Source organism: Neofelis nebulosa, chromosome 6 (genome assembly GCF_028018385.1).
Source record: "Neofelis nebulosa isolate mNeoNeb1 chromosome 6, mNeoNeb1.pri, whole genome shotgun sequence".
Classification (NCBI taxonomy): domain Eukaryota; kingdom Metazoa; phylum Chordata; class Mammalia; order Carnivora; family Felidae; genus Neofelis; species Neofelis nebulosa.
The window spans coordinates 95434796-95455635 of record NC_080787.1 but is presented as its reverse complement, the minus strand read 5'-3'; the positions used below and the strand labels follow the sequence as shown (position 1 = coordinate 95455635).

At 34.0% G+C, this 20840-nt stretch overlaps 1 protein-coding gene across 5 annotated transcripts in view; it reads right to left on the bottom strand.

Moving 5' to 3' along the window:
- GRIK2 (glutamate ionotropic receptor kainate type subunit 2) overlaps nt 1-20840 on the bottom strand; it is a 659820-nt gene that overhangs the window by 109652 nt on the left and 529328 nt on the right. For all 5 annotated transcript variants that reach the window (XM_058734822.1, XM_058734821.1, XM_058734824.1 and 2 more), the window contains exon 14: nt 19786-20003. In XM_058734822.1, the coding sequence (XP_058590805.1) occupies nt 19786-20003 (218 nt within the window). The remainder of the gene's footprint in view (nt 1-19785; nt 20004-20840) is intronic.

Genomic DNA, 20840 nt, shown 5'->3' with positions numbered 1-20840 from the left:
AACTATGCCCAATAATTTCTCTAGTCACATCACAGTACATTATATTAATATGCTAAGATACACCAAAAGATGTATCCCAACATGGAAAATTAACACAGACATCTTATTGCTGGAGTCTGAGAGAAATTTCTTTTTCTTTTTCTTTTTTTAATTATAAATTGTTTTTTTTTTATTTTTATTTTTATTTTAGAGAGAAAGAGAGAGGGAGAGAGAGCATGAGCCGGGGAGAGGGGCAGAGGAAGGGTGAGAGAGAGAGAGAGAGAGAGAGAGAGAGAGAGAGAGAGAAGCTCAAGCAGACTCCATGCTCAGCAAGCCTAATATGGGGCTTGACCCAGCGACCCTGGGATCATGATCTAAGCTGAAATCTAGAGCTGGACGCTCAACAAACGGAGCCACCTAGGCATCCCTGAGAGAAATTTCTTTTAACTACAAAGATGCTTCAATTGTATTAAAAATAAATCAATGGCCCACGCTTATTAGAATAAACTGCTGCTGCTGAGTTGAAAGGATATAGGCACAACATTGTTTCCACCTGTACACGATACTCCTTGTAAATTCTCTTTGTCCGGTAAACAGCCATTCTTTGTTTTTGTGGATACTAATTTTGAGAGGCAGAGTATGTTTCCTGGTTCTCACTATTGTCTGGACTTCTGTGTTAATTTAGGGGCTACAAATGCTAGAAAATAACTGGGCAAGCAGTGATAAGAGGGGATTATCTGCCAGAGATAGGGGTGGGAGGGAGGCAGGTGATTGAGTAGTCCTCATTTGTCATGGAAATGTTGGGCCCACTAGAAAAGCAGAAGCAGAGTTTCTTCTCTGTTCAGAATGCTAGAAAGCTAGAGACTCTGACAGTAGGAGAACTCTGTAAGAAAACAAAAACAAAAACAAAAACAAAACACTTTTGGATACTGAAAATTGGACTACAAACTGTGCATGCAATCCTGCTTTCAAGCTGTAGTGGATACAGAGATTTGTTCAACTGGTTTGTGGTCGAGATCAAATCACCATCAAATTCTTCTCACTTAGATTGAGGAAAACCAAAAACCGTTCAAGTAGGATCAATTAATATAGAAAGAAGTGTCATCTTGGTAATTCAAAGAAAAAAACATATTTCTGAAAATGACTTATCAGTAGCGACAGGAGAAAAATGTGGGAACATACTTTTCAGTCCCAATGTGATGTAAGACTAAGATTTATAAAACAGCTGGAAACTCATAAAGTGAAACAGGTTGGGAATTTAAGTTTTTACAATGTGAGATATTAGTGAAAAAAACTAAAACATACTACCATTTTTAATCTTTGGTTATTAAAAATATGGCAACCATTTCTTTTATGAGAATTTTGAGTAGAGTTAACAGTTCAGTAAATTTAAAAAAAAATTATGTTTATTTTTGAGAGAGAGAGAGAGAGACAGAACACGAGTTAGGGACGGGCAAAGAGAGAGGGAGGCACAGAATCAGAAGCAGGCTCCAGGCTCTGAGCTGTCAGCACAGAATCCCACATGGGGCTTGAACCCACAAACTGTGGGATTGTGACCTGAGCAGAAGTCAGGCGCTTAACCAACTGAGCCACCCAGGCAACCCTTATAAGTGCCCTCCTTAATACCCATCACGTATTTAGCCCATCCCCCACCTGCCTCCCCTCCATCAATCTTCAGTTTGTTCTCTATAGTTAAAAGTCTTTTATGTTTTGCCTCCCTCTCTTTTCCCCCCTTCCCCTATGTTCATCTATTTCATTTCTTAATTTTCACACATGAGTGAAATCATATGGTATATTTATTTCTCTGCCTGACTTATTTCACTTAGCATAATACACTCTAGCTCCATCCACGTCATTGCAAATGGTAAGACATCATTACTTTTAGATGGCTGAGTAATATTCCATTGTACCTATATATCACATCTTCTTTATCCATTTATCAGTCGATGGACATTTGGGTTCTTTCCAAATTTGGCTATTGTTGGTAATTCTGCTATAAACATCTAACAATCTTTTTAAATTCTTGGAACATTTGACTCTGATTTCAGGCAACTAATTTCATTGATTATCTTATTACTGTTAAGAGAAACTGTCTGTCAAATTCACTATGCTTTTCCTGAGAATGTTTCTTGATAATGACTTTGTTGTTGTTAAAAATCTTTTTATGCAACAAACAGCTTTTCCACTTAGCTCTGCCTCAGTAAGTTGCAATTGCCATTTATGGTGAAATCTGTAATATGCCTTCACCCAGACTTTTATTCTTTACTGTTCCAGTTGTATTTGCTTCTCCATTTCTACTCAATTCTGCTTCAATACTATACCTTCATTTTAAATTTGAAAACTCGCCCATATGTACTTTTTAAACTAGAAAAATAATTTAATTATACTTTGTTTAAAATAATAGTATATATTTCACTTGAATTGCCAGTTAAGGCTTACATAGTTATCATTATAACTTGTGTCATATGCATAGACTGCTAAACAAACACATTACAATGTTACATCGGTACACAGAAGAAATAATTTGAACTGAATCAATCCATTGCCACCGGTATCAATGATGTGTTTATGAGTAATACTACAAATGACACAGGCACTGATCACATGCTCTGTAATACAATATCCAACATGACACAAAATTGAAAACAAATATATAATTTTGTGTTTAATGGGAAAATGTCTTACACTGCCTCAGGTTCAAATTTTCCCAATTAAATCAATTAAAATTAGATAAAATTTAAAATTCTGTTCCAATTACAGAATGAATAAGTAATGGGGGTGAAAAGTACAGCATAGGGAATATAGTCAATGGTGTTGTAATAGTGTTGTGTGGTGGCAGATGGTAGCTGGACTTGGGGAGAGCACGGCATAACGTATGGACTTACCTAATCACCATGTTGGCCACCTGAAACTAATGTAATATTGTATATCAACTATACTTCAATTTAAAGCAAGAAATTTTGTTCCTTGGTTGCGCTAGCCACATTTCACGTATTAAGAGACATTCACATTTTAGTAAAAGCCATAACAAAACACAATTCCGGTCTTATTTGTTAGCCTGAGATAGTGAAATTTCTTTGAAGCGTTTTGTTGCGAACTACTGATACGGACACTGTTAAAAGTGTTCCCAAATTCAAAGAAAGGAGGTCAGGCAAAACACTCAAGTGTTTCTCTTGAGCTAGTAACAGTAAATCACTGCACACTTATTTTTAAGAGATAGCAGGTATAATAAATTAGGCCTGAGATTTGGAAAGAAACAATGGTTAATAAGGAGGAGTGAGAAGGATGGTAAGGTAGCTATTGTCTGTCTACTGACAACACACATAAAAAGATAAAGGAAGAGTTTAGCTACCATTTTTATTTTCAAAATACAATTAATTTTGTTCTTCTGGCCATAAGAGTTTTACTCTAAGAACTACATCTTTAGGGCACCAGCGTAGAAATAAATGGAAGTGGCAACTTGCAATGATTGGGCCCCGGAGAAAAAGCAGCTCTGAAAGTGAAGCCCAGCAGGCTGATGCCCAGGCACAAGCTCCTTCATTATGATGAAGGTTACATCCCATGATCTCAGGACTCCTGTTTTCAAAAAATTACTTCTCAGACACCTTTAAATAAAGATGTCTTTCTGACTTTGGAAGTTACCCTCCTGCTAATGCTAGTTTACTTGACTTCTTTAGAATAAATTTTGCTGGTTTTCTTAAAGTCACCTCTATTATTTTAATTCATAAACATAAATTGCTCTAGTGTTTTCCCTGGATTCCAAGGCAGATCTCTATCAGGAACATCAACATCTTCTTCAACGTCATCAACATCATCATCTTCATCATCCTCATTGTCATCAAATTTGGGTAGTCCTTTATGAAACATCTTCCTTTTTTTTTTTTTAATTTTTTTTTCAACGTTTTTTATTTATTTTTGGGATAGAGAGAGACATAGCATGAACGGGGGAGGGGCAGAGAGAGAGGGAGACACAGAATCGGAAACAGGCTCCAGGCTCTGAGCCATCAGCCCAGAGCCCGACGTGGGGCTCGAACTCACGGACCGCGAGATGGTGACCTGGCTGAAGTCGGACGCTTAACCGACTGCGCCACCCAGGCGCCCCATGAAACATCTTCCTAAAGATTAGGATGTATCAGGTAGATCTAAAATTGTTATTTTTAGACATGTTCCTTTCTTAGTCATGGCCTCTTAAGTCATTTTCTTCTATTTTGACAATATGGATACCTTGTTGTTGTTGCTGCTGCTGCTGCCGCTGTTGTTGTTGTTTTTGTATTTTATTTTTTAAAGAAAGGCAGACTGCCACGTGCAGCACCTCATTTGGATGTGTCTGGGGTCTTGGAAGCTTGACCACCCTATGTTCTCCTACTAATGGACCTTGAGAGCCTGTTTGGAGGTTCTAGCAGGGGAGTGCAGCTGCTCGTTTACCCTCGACCAAAGAAAGTCCTCCTCTATTGGGGAAAGTCGCCCTCGTTTCCTCTTGTACCCAGCACACAGCTTTGGGAGGGGTGCACATGGAGCGGTGAGGGAGAGAGATACGTGCCTAGCCAGTCAGATCAGCTGAATCAACTCCAGGGATCAATGGGGTGACATGTCGCAGCCAGACTGTCTTCACACCCAACAATATGGATTCCTAATTTACTCCACTAAATTATATTTGCTAGAGTTAGGCTGGGTTAGTTTCTTCTAGTGTTGGAAGAAAAGGCTGATACGATAAAAATATCTGTATGTGAATACCTAAAAAATATGAGCTAACATAGACTCCCCTGACACTAGTGTATCTTGGGCATCCTGGAATAACTGAGGAATGGAATTCCAGACTACATGCATTCAATGTCAACTCTATGTGACAGTACAGCCATGCAAGTGTTCTTTTTCATTTATAGACATGGAAAGACTGAATAAACTACAGCTAATGTAGATAAAGAAAGATATTTCTATAATCATTCTTCTAAATATAAGTTAATATGGCTCAACAGAAAAAGGTTAACAACTACTCCTATATATTTCTATTACAAGATTTTTTTTCTTTTTCACTTGAAGAAAAAATTATATTAAGAAGTCTAAACAGACAACCTTAAAACTATCTCTCTACCAATTTTCCTTCAAGGTTTGATTAAAAGCATTTATTAAATTTAATATATGAAAGCATTAAATTTCTGACAGTTTAATGCAACAAACATTGAAAATCAATATCTCAATTGTTATCTTAGGTATTTAGGATATAAATGATTTCTTTGCTATGCATGTGTGTTTATATACAAACATATTTTGAAAGTTAGATAAAATAAACAATAAAAAGAAGTTTGCAATGACTAGGTGAATGGGTTTGGAAATTAGCAAGTGGCTTTTTGTTTTAGACTTTATCTCAAGAAAAAAATATTTCTGAAAGTATCATGAGCACATTCTTATAACCCTATTTTACTGATAATGAATCTCAGTATATGTGCTGCCAAAGTGAGCATGCTGATAATGAATTTTTAAAACATATTCCTGAAAAGAGCATCACTACCTGTGTTCAGTGGAAATATGAGATATGTAAAGCTATATACAGGCTAAAAGTCTTTAACACTGAAACAAGAGAAAAACAAAATATAGTGAGAAAATACTGGAGGCTTTTGTTACAGGATATTAGGATTTGTCTTTGTAGGTTGGACTTTGACATTTTTCCTTTGTTTTCCTAAAATTCTATAGTTCTCATGAGTCATACGCATTATTTTTATAAGAGAAAAAGAAACTTGCTAAAATTACAATGGTTAATATTTATGGAGAGGAAGAGCAATTAAAAATGGGAGTTCTTCTTCTATTTAAGCATTAATTCTGAGCATGAATTGTTTGTCAAAGTAAATCTCACACATTAATAAAAAGACCGTTAATTAAAAAACCATTAATAAAAAGATCATTAATTAAAATTGGATGTATGGATGGAACTGGATTCATGATGCGTTTTATCTTTTCAGCAGTGCAAGAGAGTAATCTAGAGTATTTTTTAATAATCTACAATCAAGATTAAATCACAAATCAAACATAAATGTAATTGAGTACCAGCTTTTGGCATTAAGCATAGGTAAACTGGATGTATTTCCAGCAATGCAAGCATTCATTTGGAGGGAAATGGTTTTATCTGCTACAGAGTTTATCAGTTCAACTATTAAGTGCCTTAAAATAAGAATAGCAGTAAGTACACACTGGGAGTTTATTACATGTTTAGTGCTTTATGTAAACAATCTATAAAACAGGTAATTAAACCCCCAGTTTAGCTATAAAAAGACAGAAGCCCTAGGTTAAGTAAATCCCTAACAAGTGATAGATATATGATTTCATGACACAACCCAGTTTATGCATTTAATCATTTTGTTAAACTGCATTGTATTGATTCAACAATCATTTATATCCACTATTAATGCTACTTTCTAATTATTTGGTCTTTATTTAATTGTTTTTGTAATAAATTATAATGAAGCATAAACTCACAGTGTTCTGAAAGCAGTCAAGGGACCTACAAAGCAAACTAATTTATTGTGTAACCTCTAATTAGTTGTAATTACAATATTTAATAAAGGAAACACCTACCTTTAGAGACAATCAAATCTTTTCACTGAACTCCACTAGTGTTGTGGTATATACAATAGGCTAATGATAATCAAAAATATTATTCAAATGCTATCAGGAAAAATAAAATTACAATTTATTGCCAGCCCTGAACTATTATTCCACTAGAACAGATTTAATATGGAAACTGGGTATAAGAAAAATAAATCATGGAACCATTCATAATTTAATTCCAATTAAGGAAGCATATCTTATTCCTATAGAACACACTCACTCATGCATGTGCATACACGTGCAGACACATTCCCTCATCTGTAAAATTCTTTACTTATGAAACTGTTAAGGACTCTCTCTGAACACAGGAGGTCAATGAAAGTGCTTAACAGTATCCATTAGATATTTACAACTCTAGGCACTGTCAAAGTCAATAATATCCCAGCAAAAGAACTTGAATTACTTCAGAATCTGACCTCTTTATGACGAAGTCATTTAGCATTAATGTTTAATCTAGTCAATATTGCTTTTTGAAAAGCAATATTTTTGAGGAATCTATTATATTCAGTTTGCAACTATCAACACCTCTAAAATTTATTTTGTCTTTTTTCCGATCTATTGGGGTAGAAAAAGGGTATAAAAAAGAAAGGATGCTTTATAAGCTGTGTTTGCTATTGGTGAATATGAGTGATGAAGTAATAAGATGATTCACTATCGAAGGGCTGATGATCCTACATTTTGCACACTTCCAAGGGGAGAAAGCAGTTCTATTTTGTCTTTAAATGAAAGTCTATACAGCAAAGATGGAAGCAGTAGTAACAGTAAACCTCATTTTGCTTTATGATATAATGAGAGAACCTACTTAACTACATATAATGTCTTTAATCAGCTCTTAATATCAAAGAACAAAGTGGTATTTTTGCTATTAGGACTTTTGGAAAAGAGATAGGAAAACAAATGAACAAAAGAATGTTCAGCTGACCAAATGTGATAATTAGCTTAAAGTGTATTTGCAACAACAGAAAATAGCACACACACCCCCACCAAAAAAAAAAGAAAAAGACATCATGGTGCATGAAAAATCAAGAACATTAACTGCCAAGGGCATAGGGTATTCTGGATTAAGTACAAGTTTCACAGTATTCACTTTAGCTAATGGATAATCTAAAAGGATAATATGTTTTTGTTGATACTCTAAAGTTTGATTCCCCCCTACACACACACACACACACACACACACACACACACACTAAACATGATTAATAGATCTTTCTTAGCCACAATCCCAATTAAAATAATTTCCTCAAATAATTTACAAAGCAGAGAAACTGGGTGTTTTGTTTGTTTGTACATTTGTTTTAGAAATACCGAATGATGCTTTTATGCTGCAACTTACATAGAAGAGAAGTTTTCATCTTAATTTTTTAACTAACAAATAAAACATTACAAGTTTTAAGTGACAATTTTTATATTTATCTAAGCCTACATTTTTAGGTCCAAAAATATGCCTTTCCAAGTCCCTTGCAAATTGTTGCCTAACCAGTGGCTATAAACTCTTACAGTGACAATTATCCATTATGCAGTACTTGACAGGCCAGCTCTATGTTGCTCTATTAACTGACTTTGAGTTTTCTCACTCCCTGTGGGGCCCTCTAGGCTAAGATTGATGAGGTGCAATGTGGTGTTTGAGCTGCCATGCTGACTTGACAAACAGCAAGAGTGGTCCCTGCACAGAGTGGAGGAGGGAGGGCAGAAGAGAGACAGAACCACAGTGTATCCTGGAATGACAACAGCCTCATGCACTTGCCTTTCAAGGCAATTAAAACATTGTTTCTCAGATTTTACACTTCAAACACAAAACTTCTTTCTTCAATTAGAGTCCCAAAGCTTCATTGGTACATATTGAAAATTAGAGAGGGATTAAACTTTTGTCCCTCAGACATTTTAGAGAAGCGGAGATAAAAGTTGCTGCTCTTTCGAAGTTTAAATACACTGAAACTCTAATAACTTCTTATAATTCCCCAAATGGTGTTATCGCTTACTTTTTAACTATTGAATTCACTCTGGCAGAGCTAAGGTAATAAAACCCATCATCGTCTAATTTTCCCAGACAGCTTGATAGAACCAAAGTTCTTAGTATAGATAAAGTGTAATGAAGCACTTTCTTTCCCATAGGAAAGTCTTCAACTCATATGCTTTGATGCCAACTAGCCTTCACATCTGCTGTTTCACCATTGATAGCTGTAACTTGGCATGCTAAACTAGTGTCTGATGAAGCAGCTTTACTCAAAGGCACCATTTTATTTCTTGCAATGGGAACATAGTAAAATGGTGTTGGTTTCCTGTAGGCCTTATGCAAATCCCTGTAATAAACATAGGATCAGGCCTCACATACAATAAATTGTGTGTTAGTGAGGATGGGGAAGAGAGACAATCTCCCTGGGTGAAAGTAACCCCCTTACTATGCCAATAATTTAAATGTATTATAAAAAATTGGTTTAATATTAATTTCAAACATGACTAATATCAAAACCATATTAGATACTAATAAAAATATCACAACACTTTTAAAATACCAACTTTGCTTTTTTAAACAAAATTTTGCTATTTAACCTAATGTTAACATTGATCCATTACCTATAACTCATATCTTAAAAGCAATAATGAAGAAAAAAAAAATATTTGGGAGAAAAGAGAAATGGTATGGCTACAAAAATCTTTGCTAAGATATTTCTTTTAGATTTCTAGAAAAGCTGCCTGATGAAAAACAAAGAAACCATCAACTTAGACAGATGAGTATTTCAGTAACAATATTAATCACTAATCTAAACTGACTGCTAGGATACATTGGTGTTCAATCACGTAAAGCTTTCAGGGTTTGTTTCATTAAATATGCAGAGAAATCAAAACAATAAACCAGATTATATGTGAACTTGAATACATGAAACAAAGAATTCAAAATAAAGTTTCTATTTTTTCTATGTAATCATTGAGTCATTACTTAATTAGTAACTTGCAAGCAAGTTGGCAAGAACAGTTTTTGGCTTGGAAACTTAAGTATATCTGGTTTTCCATCACCCACATTAGAGCCATGTGTGATGAGTATTTGGTTTCAGTATAGATATGCAGAGAGATAATGAGGAATTCCAAAGGAACACAAAAAAAGATATCAATTAGAATTGCGTAATAATTTGTCCCCACCAGTTAACATAGGTGCATTTTTTCCACAAGGAAGGAGTGACAGTAGTTCACCAAATACTACAGAATAGTCCTGTCAGCTCAGGAAACAAAACTACAGGAGCCCAAATCTCAAACTGTTGTGCAGAATCTAACTCGATATATAATTACGAAGTAAGGTACTTCACTGCTTCTTAATCTGGTCCCAATTATAAACACAAAAGTCACATATATAATAATCCTTCCAAGACTTTAATATGCCTGCTTACTGGTCTCTAATTTCTCCTCCCTCCCGCACAGTGGACGAACCTGCAATAAGACTTACAAAGAAAAGGTGAATGTATTCACTCCCTAGTTACCACAGAATATATATTTTCTCAACTTTTACTCAGAGACACAACGAAGGTCAGGATTTACTCCACCATAATTCCCCGAGAAAGGAGAAAGCTCTAGCTGTCTTCATCCTGCTACAAGTCAATCCTTATGCCTACCAACTGGGGACTTCCAGGAACAGTGTCAGAAATGATGTAATTAGATTATTCACTCTCAGCAAATCTCTTTTGAACAAAAGGTAAATAATTTGAAAGAAGTAAGAGTACATTCAACACATTTATCATCATTTCATGTTTCTGTCTGATATTTTGTGAATTCTGGGTTTCAGAACAAAAGAATACCCAAACTAATATGAAAGAAATAAAGTAAATGCAATTAGTTATTAAATACAGATGCCAATAATGAAGGGATTATTTATATTTCAGACAGGGTTAATTTAACCCTTCCTGCATACTGGAATCACCAAAAGAAGTTATAAAAAAAACTCAGATACCAAGAATCTCACCTCCAAATATTTTTAATTCCTTGGCTTGGAGATGGGTCTGGGCCTCAGTATTCTCTAAGAATCATTCTAACGTTCTAATGTGCAAGCAGGTTGAGACTACTGATTTGAACAAAGGGATGTTTTAAGGATTTTTGAAACTTAGTGAACAATATACCCAAATAGGACAAAATAATGACTATCCCTTGAAAAAGAAAAATTGACGTAAAAATCAAGACTATCTTCTTGCTTGTCAGAATAACGTGATCGCCTACCACAGATAAGACCATATTCCTATATGACATCCATGCTGTCCAGTCCCAATGCTTGCAGCCCACCCACATCTACTATTTCGATAGATAAAAGACTGGGCCCATAAGCTGAAGTAGTGCTTTAACTGAGGACACGGATAAGTAGTCAGTATCGCTAACTTTATTTATCAACAAATAAAAACTGTTAAGTCATAAAACTTTGATGCCAATATACATGTGCTCATATTAATATTCCAGTTTTAAACTAGTTTCTAGGCACAGAGACTATAGCCCCCATGTGAAACCCAAAGCTGAAATTTGAGATCTAAATTATTGAGGAGAAAAGGGCAGTGTCATTGCTAAGCATAAATTGACTCCAAGTAAAGAAAAATGACTTCAAAGCAAAACTAGGTGGCAAGTTAGTAACACCTGTATAAACGGGACAACTCTTTTACAAGCAAATATGTAAGAAATAATCCCTGTACTTACTGAGGTACGATAATGAATTTCTAATTATTATATTGTCAAAGAATCCCTCCCGGATAGTGGTGGAAAATAATTAAAATACATATAGTAGTACATTTGGTATGCAGTGAAAAATAGTTATTGAACCCTTTCTTTGTGATGACCATACTTAACTGGGAATTTACTACATAAACTATGAAAGGCATTTAAAGAATAAGTTCTGGAGATCTAATATACAGCATTGTGATTAAAGTTAGGAATACTGTATTATAAACTTCAAAGTTGCTAACAGACTAGATTTCAATTGTGATAATGATTAGATGGTAGATGTTAGCTAATGCTACAGTGATAATCATACTACAATATATAAATTCATCAAATCAACACATTATACACCTTAAACTTAAACAAGATAAGTCAATTATATCTCAATAAAAAATAAAATGAATTCAACAGTCATTTTAGATTATCTTTCTCGTCGTTGTAACTATTTTAGGTCAATTTTATGCATATACAAAATGAAACTTTCAAAATATTGTACCACCAATATAGCAAGAGGAAACTAAAGACTCATTTCAGAAAAACCCCTTTGCAATGTGAAAAGTACACTACAGATGCCATTTTGAAAATTTACTTCTGCAATGTATAAATCTTTTCATGGTATATATATTATACTTTCATTGCTACTGCTGCTTTAAATAAAAACAACAAACAAAAATTATGTTTTTGAGAAATAAAGAATAATATGAAAAATGTCTAATGAATGGTATATGTTTCTAAATCCATTTATTAAGTACATGCAGTAAACTGCCAAATTTTTTTACATTCTATCTCTCAACTCAAAAACTACTTCTGTTCTTTTGGCATTTAAGAAGCAAAACTCACTCAAGCTTTTGAAAAATCATTACAGGCATGCCACACAAGCAATTCAGGCTTAAAAACCTATACTGCCATCCCAGCATAATTTAATTTTAGAAGACCATTGAACTGATAAGCTCAGAATAAGCAGCAGATTATAAAGAACATGTTATAACTATATCTGCCCTAGTGGCTTAAAGCAAATGTTTTAGAAATTTAATATGATCAAACAGTTGGGGTCATGTGGGTGAGCCAAAATGACTAATGCACTTAATTCTTCTGAGTAATGATGGTTATGCCATCATATCTTTAGCTATTACTTTTATTGTTGATACTACGAGTCCCTTGGTTATTGCTTTCATAATTAATAAGTCACTTAACCTCTCCATGGCCCAGTTTCCTCATCTGTTAAATGAGCATAATGATAATTGCTTCCTACCTTCCTCAGGGGTTGCAGTAAAGATTAATGAGTTGGCATTTAGAAAGTACTTTGAGTTCTCCTAAAGAGGGAGACTATGCACAAAGAAAAATAAAACAAAATCCTCTGTGGCTAAGTACCAAAACATAAAACTTTTCCTCCAGATGGATTAATCCACTTGCTTATATTCCTAACACTACAACCTATACTTCCAAATAAACTGACTTTTAACCAAAAGTTAAAAATGGAAATGCCATAGAGGGCTACATATTTTGAAAGAAAAAAAAACGTTTTTAGTTCTACAGATTAGCAAAATTTGAAAATAATCACACAATCTACCTAAAACTCTCTGTCATAGGTTTTCCATCAATGGATGCTATAGTCATTGTGCCATGGGATAACTGTACAGAATTAGGTAAAAGAAGTGAGTTGGTGCCATAAAGAGAACCTAAATATGAAACACTAATTTAGGGTCACATACTAAATTACAATGAAATCATTAGAGAGAAAATTGGGAAATAGGAATCAATGAAAATAGGGGGAAATAATATTTTTAAAGTGTGCCTTGTAGTAAGTTAAAAGATTGAAATGCAGTAATAATCTTTTGGACTTGGCCAAAGAAATGTCTACACAAAATGACAAAATATTCAAGGAATCAGCTAGTTACTTCCAGCTACATGGGATAAGGTAGTACAAGAAAGAGATCACTCATCAGAAGAACAACAAAGAGAAGGAGGAGAGGGAAGAAATAATTTAAAAGAACTGGGCTGTTTGCAACCAGTACTTAGAGGTGATATTGTAGAGTTAGAATTTGCATGGTTGGGTAATTTTAAGCATTCCGAGTCTTCAGTGTCTCAAGTCAGTAAAAGTTCTCCGAATTGTTCCAACATGGCACCATTTCGTAACTAAAGAACAAATTATGCACGTTGCTCGAGGTACTTCGTTCAGCCCTCTGAAAAAGTTAAGGCAATGCCTTGTAGATTTTCTCCTCCAGCAAAGAGCTTCTATTCCAAAGTAACAATTAGTTTAGAGAGAGGCACATTTGAAAAAGAACTGTCCCTGTGGTTTTAGATTATAAATGGACTCACTTGGATACATTTGAAGGCCACAAATGTTTAGCCAAAATGGTATTGGCAAAAGCACTGTCACCCTGGTGTAAGAGAAACAGAGTCTGTTCAAATGTACTAAAGTCTCTGGCCTTCCAAGTTTCTAGAAATAGGACTGCTGACTTGTAAGCTAAATAAAGGTTTATGTTACATGCCACTAAGAGATTTTTGCTGTTTGTCAAGCAACATCATTGTGGCAGTCGATAACTAATAAAGCCCAAACCATATGCAAAGCCTGTGCAGGGAACTAGAGATTCAAACGTGAATGATATAGGTTCAATCCCTGCTATGCAGTGTGGTATAGAAACACAGGAACCAAGAAGACAGCTTGGGTTGAAAATTCAATAAGGACCAAAGTAAAAGGTGCTCAGAGAATATAAAGGAGTACCTTACCCAAACTGAGTAGAACAGGTAGGGGAAGGATCGTGAAAATTTGATAAGTGAGGCATGAATTAGTATCTAAGGAATAAAGAGAATATAACCAATTTGGTTATAAGAAGGGACAGGGATGGGAAAAAAATGTGTAACAGGCATTGGAGAAGGAGGTGCATCATTTACTTGTGACAAACCTGGGAGTAGCTGCAAGTGTGAGAGCAAGTGGCTATAAAAGAAGCCAGACCATGATGATGAGGCAAACAAAGGCAAGAAAAATGTAACATAAATTAAATCTCCTTACAGCTTGCAGCCCACTCACACTTACCTGAAACATGTAGAGCGTGACCTTCCTCAAAGAACTCATGGCTGCCCTACTTCATGTTTTTGTTTTATTGAAGACCAGAAGTAACCTAATCTTAACAAGAGCTAGCCCCTCAAGGTTCTGAAAGGCTTGCTTTCAAATTCCTTAGAGACTTATACTATCCCTAACTCCCTCTAACTTAAAAGTATATAATCAACCCCAGGGCAGCTCTTTCTGCCCATGGGTCCTGTCCCCATATTTAATAAAATCATCTTTTTGCACCAAAGACGTCTCAAGGATTCCTTTTTCACCATTCGCTCAAGACTCTCCACAATGAGGTGTCTACAAACACACTGAGAAGCCAGGTTTATACCCTAAAGCAAAGGGGAGAGGGCAATTTTGGAGGACTTTAAGTCATTCTGGTAGCAGCATAGAGAACAATACAGACAAAATTGGGAGAAAGAAAAGTTAAATGGTTACTACAAAACCCTAGACAGAGATGACACTAGTTTTCATAACCAGGACAGTAAACAGTAAATAGTAAACTGTAAAGGAAACAGTAAAGGAAATAGATATATAGGAGATAGAATGGACAGGTGCAGGCAGTGCTTGGAGATATAGGAAATATGTTTAAGATTTAACACAGTTCTTACCACATAAGAGATGATGGTAATTATTTCTTGAATAAAAATTTGATATCTTACAAATGAACATGTAATTGAGAACATAAGGTGAATGGCAATACTGCCTAAAATAAGACATCTTGGTCATTAGGTTAAAAAAAAGTTAAAGTTAAGGATAAATATTTTTTATATTAAATATTTTTATAGTTCCCTTTACCTATGGTTTGCAATAAATTCCCCAAAGAATTGTTAAATGCACCTCAATATACCGTTTCAAACTACACAGTCTAGAAAAGAGCTCTCATAGTTTCTTTTTATTTCACTTACCAAATTACATCCTCTTCATGACAATAATTATCAGAAGACTGAAGCAATTTCAACTAGATAAACATGATGTGATCTCTTCTTAAGTCTATTTCAAAATTATTTATCCTACTGTGGGCCATAGAGACATAATTTACTTGACTGTGTTTAAAATCATCCTAAATTCTGAATATTTTTAATTAGCCATGTATTTTAGTGATGCTAATATACAACCTCCATCAAGCATTTACTAGATGGTTAGCAAACGTGTACAGCTTTCATTTAATATTCAAATAATACTTTCAGAATGGTCCTGTTAGTCATTCCAATGTAGAAATGAGGAGTCAGAGGTTTACAAGGAATAGTATCTTACCTAAATACAGCCAATACGTGGTGGAGCCAGGAATCAAGCCCCCGTTTCTCTGATTTCAGTTGTTTTTTTTTTTTTTCATTCATAACAACTATTCTGAATTTTAGATTTTATTTTCAGAAGCATTAAGTGATATGCATTGTATGTTTGATACTATTTAAATTTCTTACAATATATGGCAGAACTTTTTAAAATAACCATAAAAAAGTATCTCCTTTGATACCATCTTTTTTGGAAGGACAGACTGTATTTGTATACATAGCAAGCTTGAGATTTCAGGTAGACCAAACCCAGAGAGAGAATTGTCAGGAATTGGAAAACCTGAGTCATGCGTTGCAGGGAAGCAAAGTGATTCAGCATCACTTTGTAAAACATAGGACTCACTTTGAAAATACAGGGATTCTCAAAAGAAACCATAACACCTACAGGCTCTCACTGAGTTATTTTTGAACATGTAATCTATATGTATTCATTCTCCTAATCTTTATACTTCGGGAGAAAAGAATGTGCTTGTTGCTTAGTAACATTCTGTGTAGTGTTCCGCTCTGGGGTGGGATTTCAGTTGTACTACACCGAGTCCCCAGATTCCGAGAAGGAGGTTTTGACAACTCCTTTATTGGTTTTCAATGAAATCCCTGGGCCTTCAGCTATTTTATCATTAAAATATGATTAAGAATATATATTGGTGATGTCATACAGTTTTCTGCTGTTTATAAAGAATAACTCTGAAGAACTGCCATCTGCTCAATTTTGAGTTACTTTACCAGTCATGACTTTACATTTATCCCTGGGAAGAATGCGCATGGAGTGTAATGGATATAAAAGAAGAGAAGAAAGAACTCTTCTTGAAGACAATATACATGAAAGCTCAATAAACAAAGTCAAGCATGTTCTTTGGAAAAAGGATTATTTAATATTATAGAATGGCATAACTCTGTGTTTTTGCAATACTGAGGACTTACCCCTTTAAGGTCAGGTATCTTGAGCCAGCTCTTCTTGCTTGGGGTAACAAAATTATACCATTCTTTAAAATAATTTTCTGGAACTGAGCATTCCAGAACAATTAACTAACAGCAGGGTCTTGTTAAATTTGTAAAAACAAGATGGAAATTCCTTTAGAAATCAATGCCTTAAGGGTGCTTCCTAGAGTGTTTGTATGCATTGCTGTTAATTAAGAAATAAAAGAATGGTATCAAATGTAAATAGAATACACACACTAGTCCCTGGTTCATTGTGAAGTTGCAAAATGAGCATGCAATTACTTTAATTCCAGATTGTTGAGGAATATATATATTTTTAAATTTTACACCCATGGCTGGTATAAGTGTATAATTTAACAAACTAAAATATGAAGTTGAAATTAGTATCATTTAGGGGTACACTAAAATAACTAAAGAGAAGTCAATATTTAATGTATTCTTTTAAATTCTAATTTTTTTTCTAATTTCAAAGTAAGAATTCAGCATCTGATAAGGTTATCAACATAAGGTAATTGTCAACTTAGTGATTATCACTGTGTGGTTTTTACTGTGACTAGTATGGATTCCAGAAGGCCTTAATTCTACAGAAAGAATGTCTGTGCTGTTGGAAACAGAAAATTGTTCTATGCCAATTTTCTCTTGGTGCTAGAGTTACCCTTGCATGCGAGAGAGAAAACAAGGGCTGAAAGAGTAAGAAGAAAGTCAATAGCAAAGAAAAGTGAAGGTAGGCAAAAAAAAAAGAAACTAATACTGCATAATTTACCTAAAAAAATTAAAATTAAAAAAAATTATTTAATAATTTTTAAAAAGAAAGAGAAAATTGAAAAGACTGAAAGACAAAATAAAGGGGGAGAGAATAAGCTGAAAGATAAGAAAAAAATAATTTTTTTAAGTTGATTTTCTAGAGATAAACCTTGCTCATGGTATAAAAGAAATTTGAAACAAGATATTTGAGTCTTCTGGAATATAAAAAATAAAATGAAAACTCTGATGTATTTTTGAAACAGAAATAGTAACTTCTGATGTCAATCAAATCACTTGGTTTAGATACTTGGTGTTTTTTAACAAACTCTATTCAAAAGTCGCTTGAATACTATAATAATTTTAATGCATCCCACATTCACTCCCTACAAAGTTACTGACACATACAATGTGCATTTAGCATTTCAACAGATGATTTCCTTTTCTAAAAAAAAACAAAAATAAAACAAAACAAAAACAAAAACAAAAAACAAAACAAAAAAACGCTATATAAGAAAAGCTATCTTTATTAATTCTGAATATTCAATGGGGAAAATTGATCAGTTGTAATTAATATAGTCAAATAGCACTTACTGATCATAATATTTTGCTCATTTTTGGTTACTCAACAAATTTGATTAAATAATAATGATTTTCCAAATAAATGTAAAATACACATTTTAAGCTTTCATCTAGCCATATGAGATATTCACTCTGAAAATAATTACATTTTAAGAATTATATAGATTTGACTAAACAATCAATCTATCTCATTCTTTGGATATTTATGTCCTCCAGAACTCTAGAAAAAGAGATGATTTAGTTTTGTGAGAATTTTTACAACAAAAATTATGTAATTTTTGGCAAAGTTTGTGTTTTAAGTAGCATAAAACCCAGTTCCATGATTGTTGATATAGTCATCCAACTAAACTATGATCTCCTTAAAAGTGAGAAATAGATGTTATTTGCTCTAGAAGACCAATATGTAATGCAATTTCTGGTACTCAACAGGTACGTGATGAATGTTTGATGAGAGAATTTATTTTATAGTTTGATTCAACTATTTAAAAAAGTTACCACTTCTGCATACTTAAACTTCCTATTACATTTGTATGAACAGTGAAGGAAAATACCAATGCTTAAAATTTTGCCTGACATACAAGGAATTTAAAAAGACTTAGTACGCTTAGCATAAGTCATACAGAGAAAGACAGATACCACATGTTTTCACTCTTATGTGGATCCTGAGAAACTCAACAGAAGACCATGGGGGAGGAGAAGAAAAAAAAACAAAGGTTAGAGAGGGAGGGAGCCAAAACATAAGAGACTCTTAAAAACTGAGAACAAACTGAGGGTTGATGGGGGATGGGAGGGAGGAGAGGGTGGGTGAGGGGCATTGAGGAGGGCACCTGTTGGGATGAGCACTGGGTGTTGTACGGAAACCAATTTGACAATAAATTGCATATTAAAACAACAACAACAATAACAACATCAAAACAAAACAAAAAGACTTGGTACAATATAAAAGAAATTACGGAGTGATATTGACTCCCTGAAGTGAAATCACCGATTTAGAGTATAGTATTTTGGCCCAATGAGATCAGCTGGAGTAAGAAGAAAGGGAAAATAAAGAGGGTAAGATACTCTATACGCCTGGAACCTGGTTCAAGCACTTTTCCATTCAAGTGTTCCACAGGGCTGTCCCTCTGGAAACCATTATGAGTTCAGTGTTATAGCTCATTTTCAAACTCTGTGCCTTACAGAACATTAGATGAATGTGCATCAACAAGAATTGTTTTGGCTTATTTCTATCATTTATTTTCCTTCTTTTTCTGTAGGCTTGTAAACAAGCCTTGTTTCACCTTAACAGAAAGAAATGTGTATATAAGAATATTATGTATGTATGTAATCATTCTATTCCTCTGGAACAGCTAAGCCTGGTAGAGTCTGAATCTACTACTATTTAATATATATTAACCAATATATATTAATATATAATCAATACATTGTGTTAATATATTTATTACATTAGGCATATATTGATATATATTATATATTAACTATATTATATTTAATGTAATTAATATACTAATATAGTAATATATACTAATAAATGTACAGACATTTACATTCAAAGATAAAACCTTGTTGAGAAAAAAAAAAATGTTGCCATGGGCAGAATTGCCTTCGAACAAAAAGGGAATACTTGCAAAGCAAGAACTCCTTGCCATTTGCAAGTATTAAAATGTTTTGCCTTAATGACCATGTATTTAGTTGTACACCTACCCCTCCATCCCCTGAGGATTCCTGATTATTTTTTACTATTGATTATTATTGATTGTTGATTATTGAGGATTATTGACTATTGATTATTCTTCACAAATTACAGTGTTGCTACATCCTTACATCCATTAAGAGAGGGAGATTTGTTTGCACTCTATCATTTTAATATGTAAATTGTAGACAATCAGTAGGACTTACCTTGAAAAAAGTCATGGTTGCACCATCCTCCACCGCACCATACTCTATCTTGGTTTGTTTAGCTAAATCATCAGCAGAGTCAATAGGGGATTCCATGCGCTCCACTGTCAGAAAGGCGGCTAAGTTAGCAGTATATGAAGAAATGATGATAAGTGTGAAAAACCACCAAATGCCTCCCACTATCCTGGTGGAGAGCGCTTTGGGCATGAGCTCAGAACCTAACAGAGATTGGGGGGAAAAGGTGAAACGAATACAGAGAATTTGATCAGCAGTCAGGTACTTTTGGTCACAGTGGCAGAATGGAATCGCTGTGTAATAAAAGCTTAAATCATAGGTTCACATATTGCTTTAGAAAGCAAGCAACAACCATTGGGAGAGCAGAGGCTAATTTCAGATAATAAACCGTCTCTTAGGACACTTGTTAAGTATAGTGGCAGGAGACTTAAGTTCTATCTGAGACAGGACAGATTAGTAATAACCCTTATAAAAACAGCATTAGAAGGGAGAAAAAAAATATCTCTAGTTTATAAACTACTTGTATGGCTTTTCATATTCTTGTTAATTACTTTGGTTTTAGAAGAAATGATTTAACATACATTCAAACCCATTTCTTAACACGCTTTATATAAAGTTTCATTTTTTGATGTGCATGAAAGCATAAATTTTGTCTATTTTGCCATTTAAAAAAATTATGTGTTACAAAAATAAATTTCAATTACCTATATTCCTTGAGATATGAGGTTTTAGTCCAGGTTTATTTTGAAATAAGGTAGTAAATTATTTCCTTATGTACAAACAAATGTCTCCCATCACTATAGTTATCCTCAATGAGAAGAATCAGAATCAGAATAAACATATTGTCACAAATTTATTTTTACATATATATAAATATTTCATAAATATATTACAAACATGGCTGGAGTTGCCTGCTCATGCTAGTAATAAGAGAACGGGATCCAAGAATTCTATTGGATTATTATTTTTTTATTATTATTTTTTTTTATTATTATTAATTTAATTAATTTAGATTTTAAAATAAAATCCTGACAATTTTA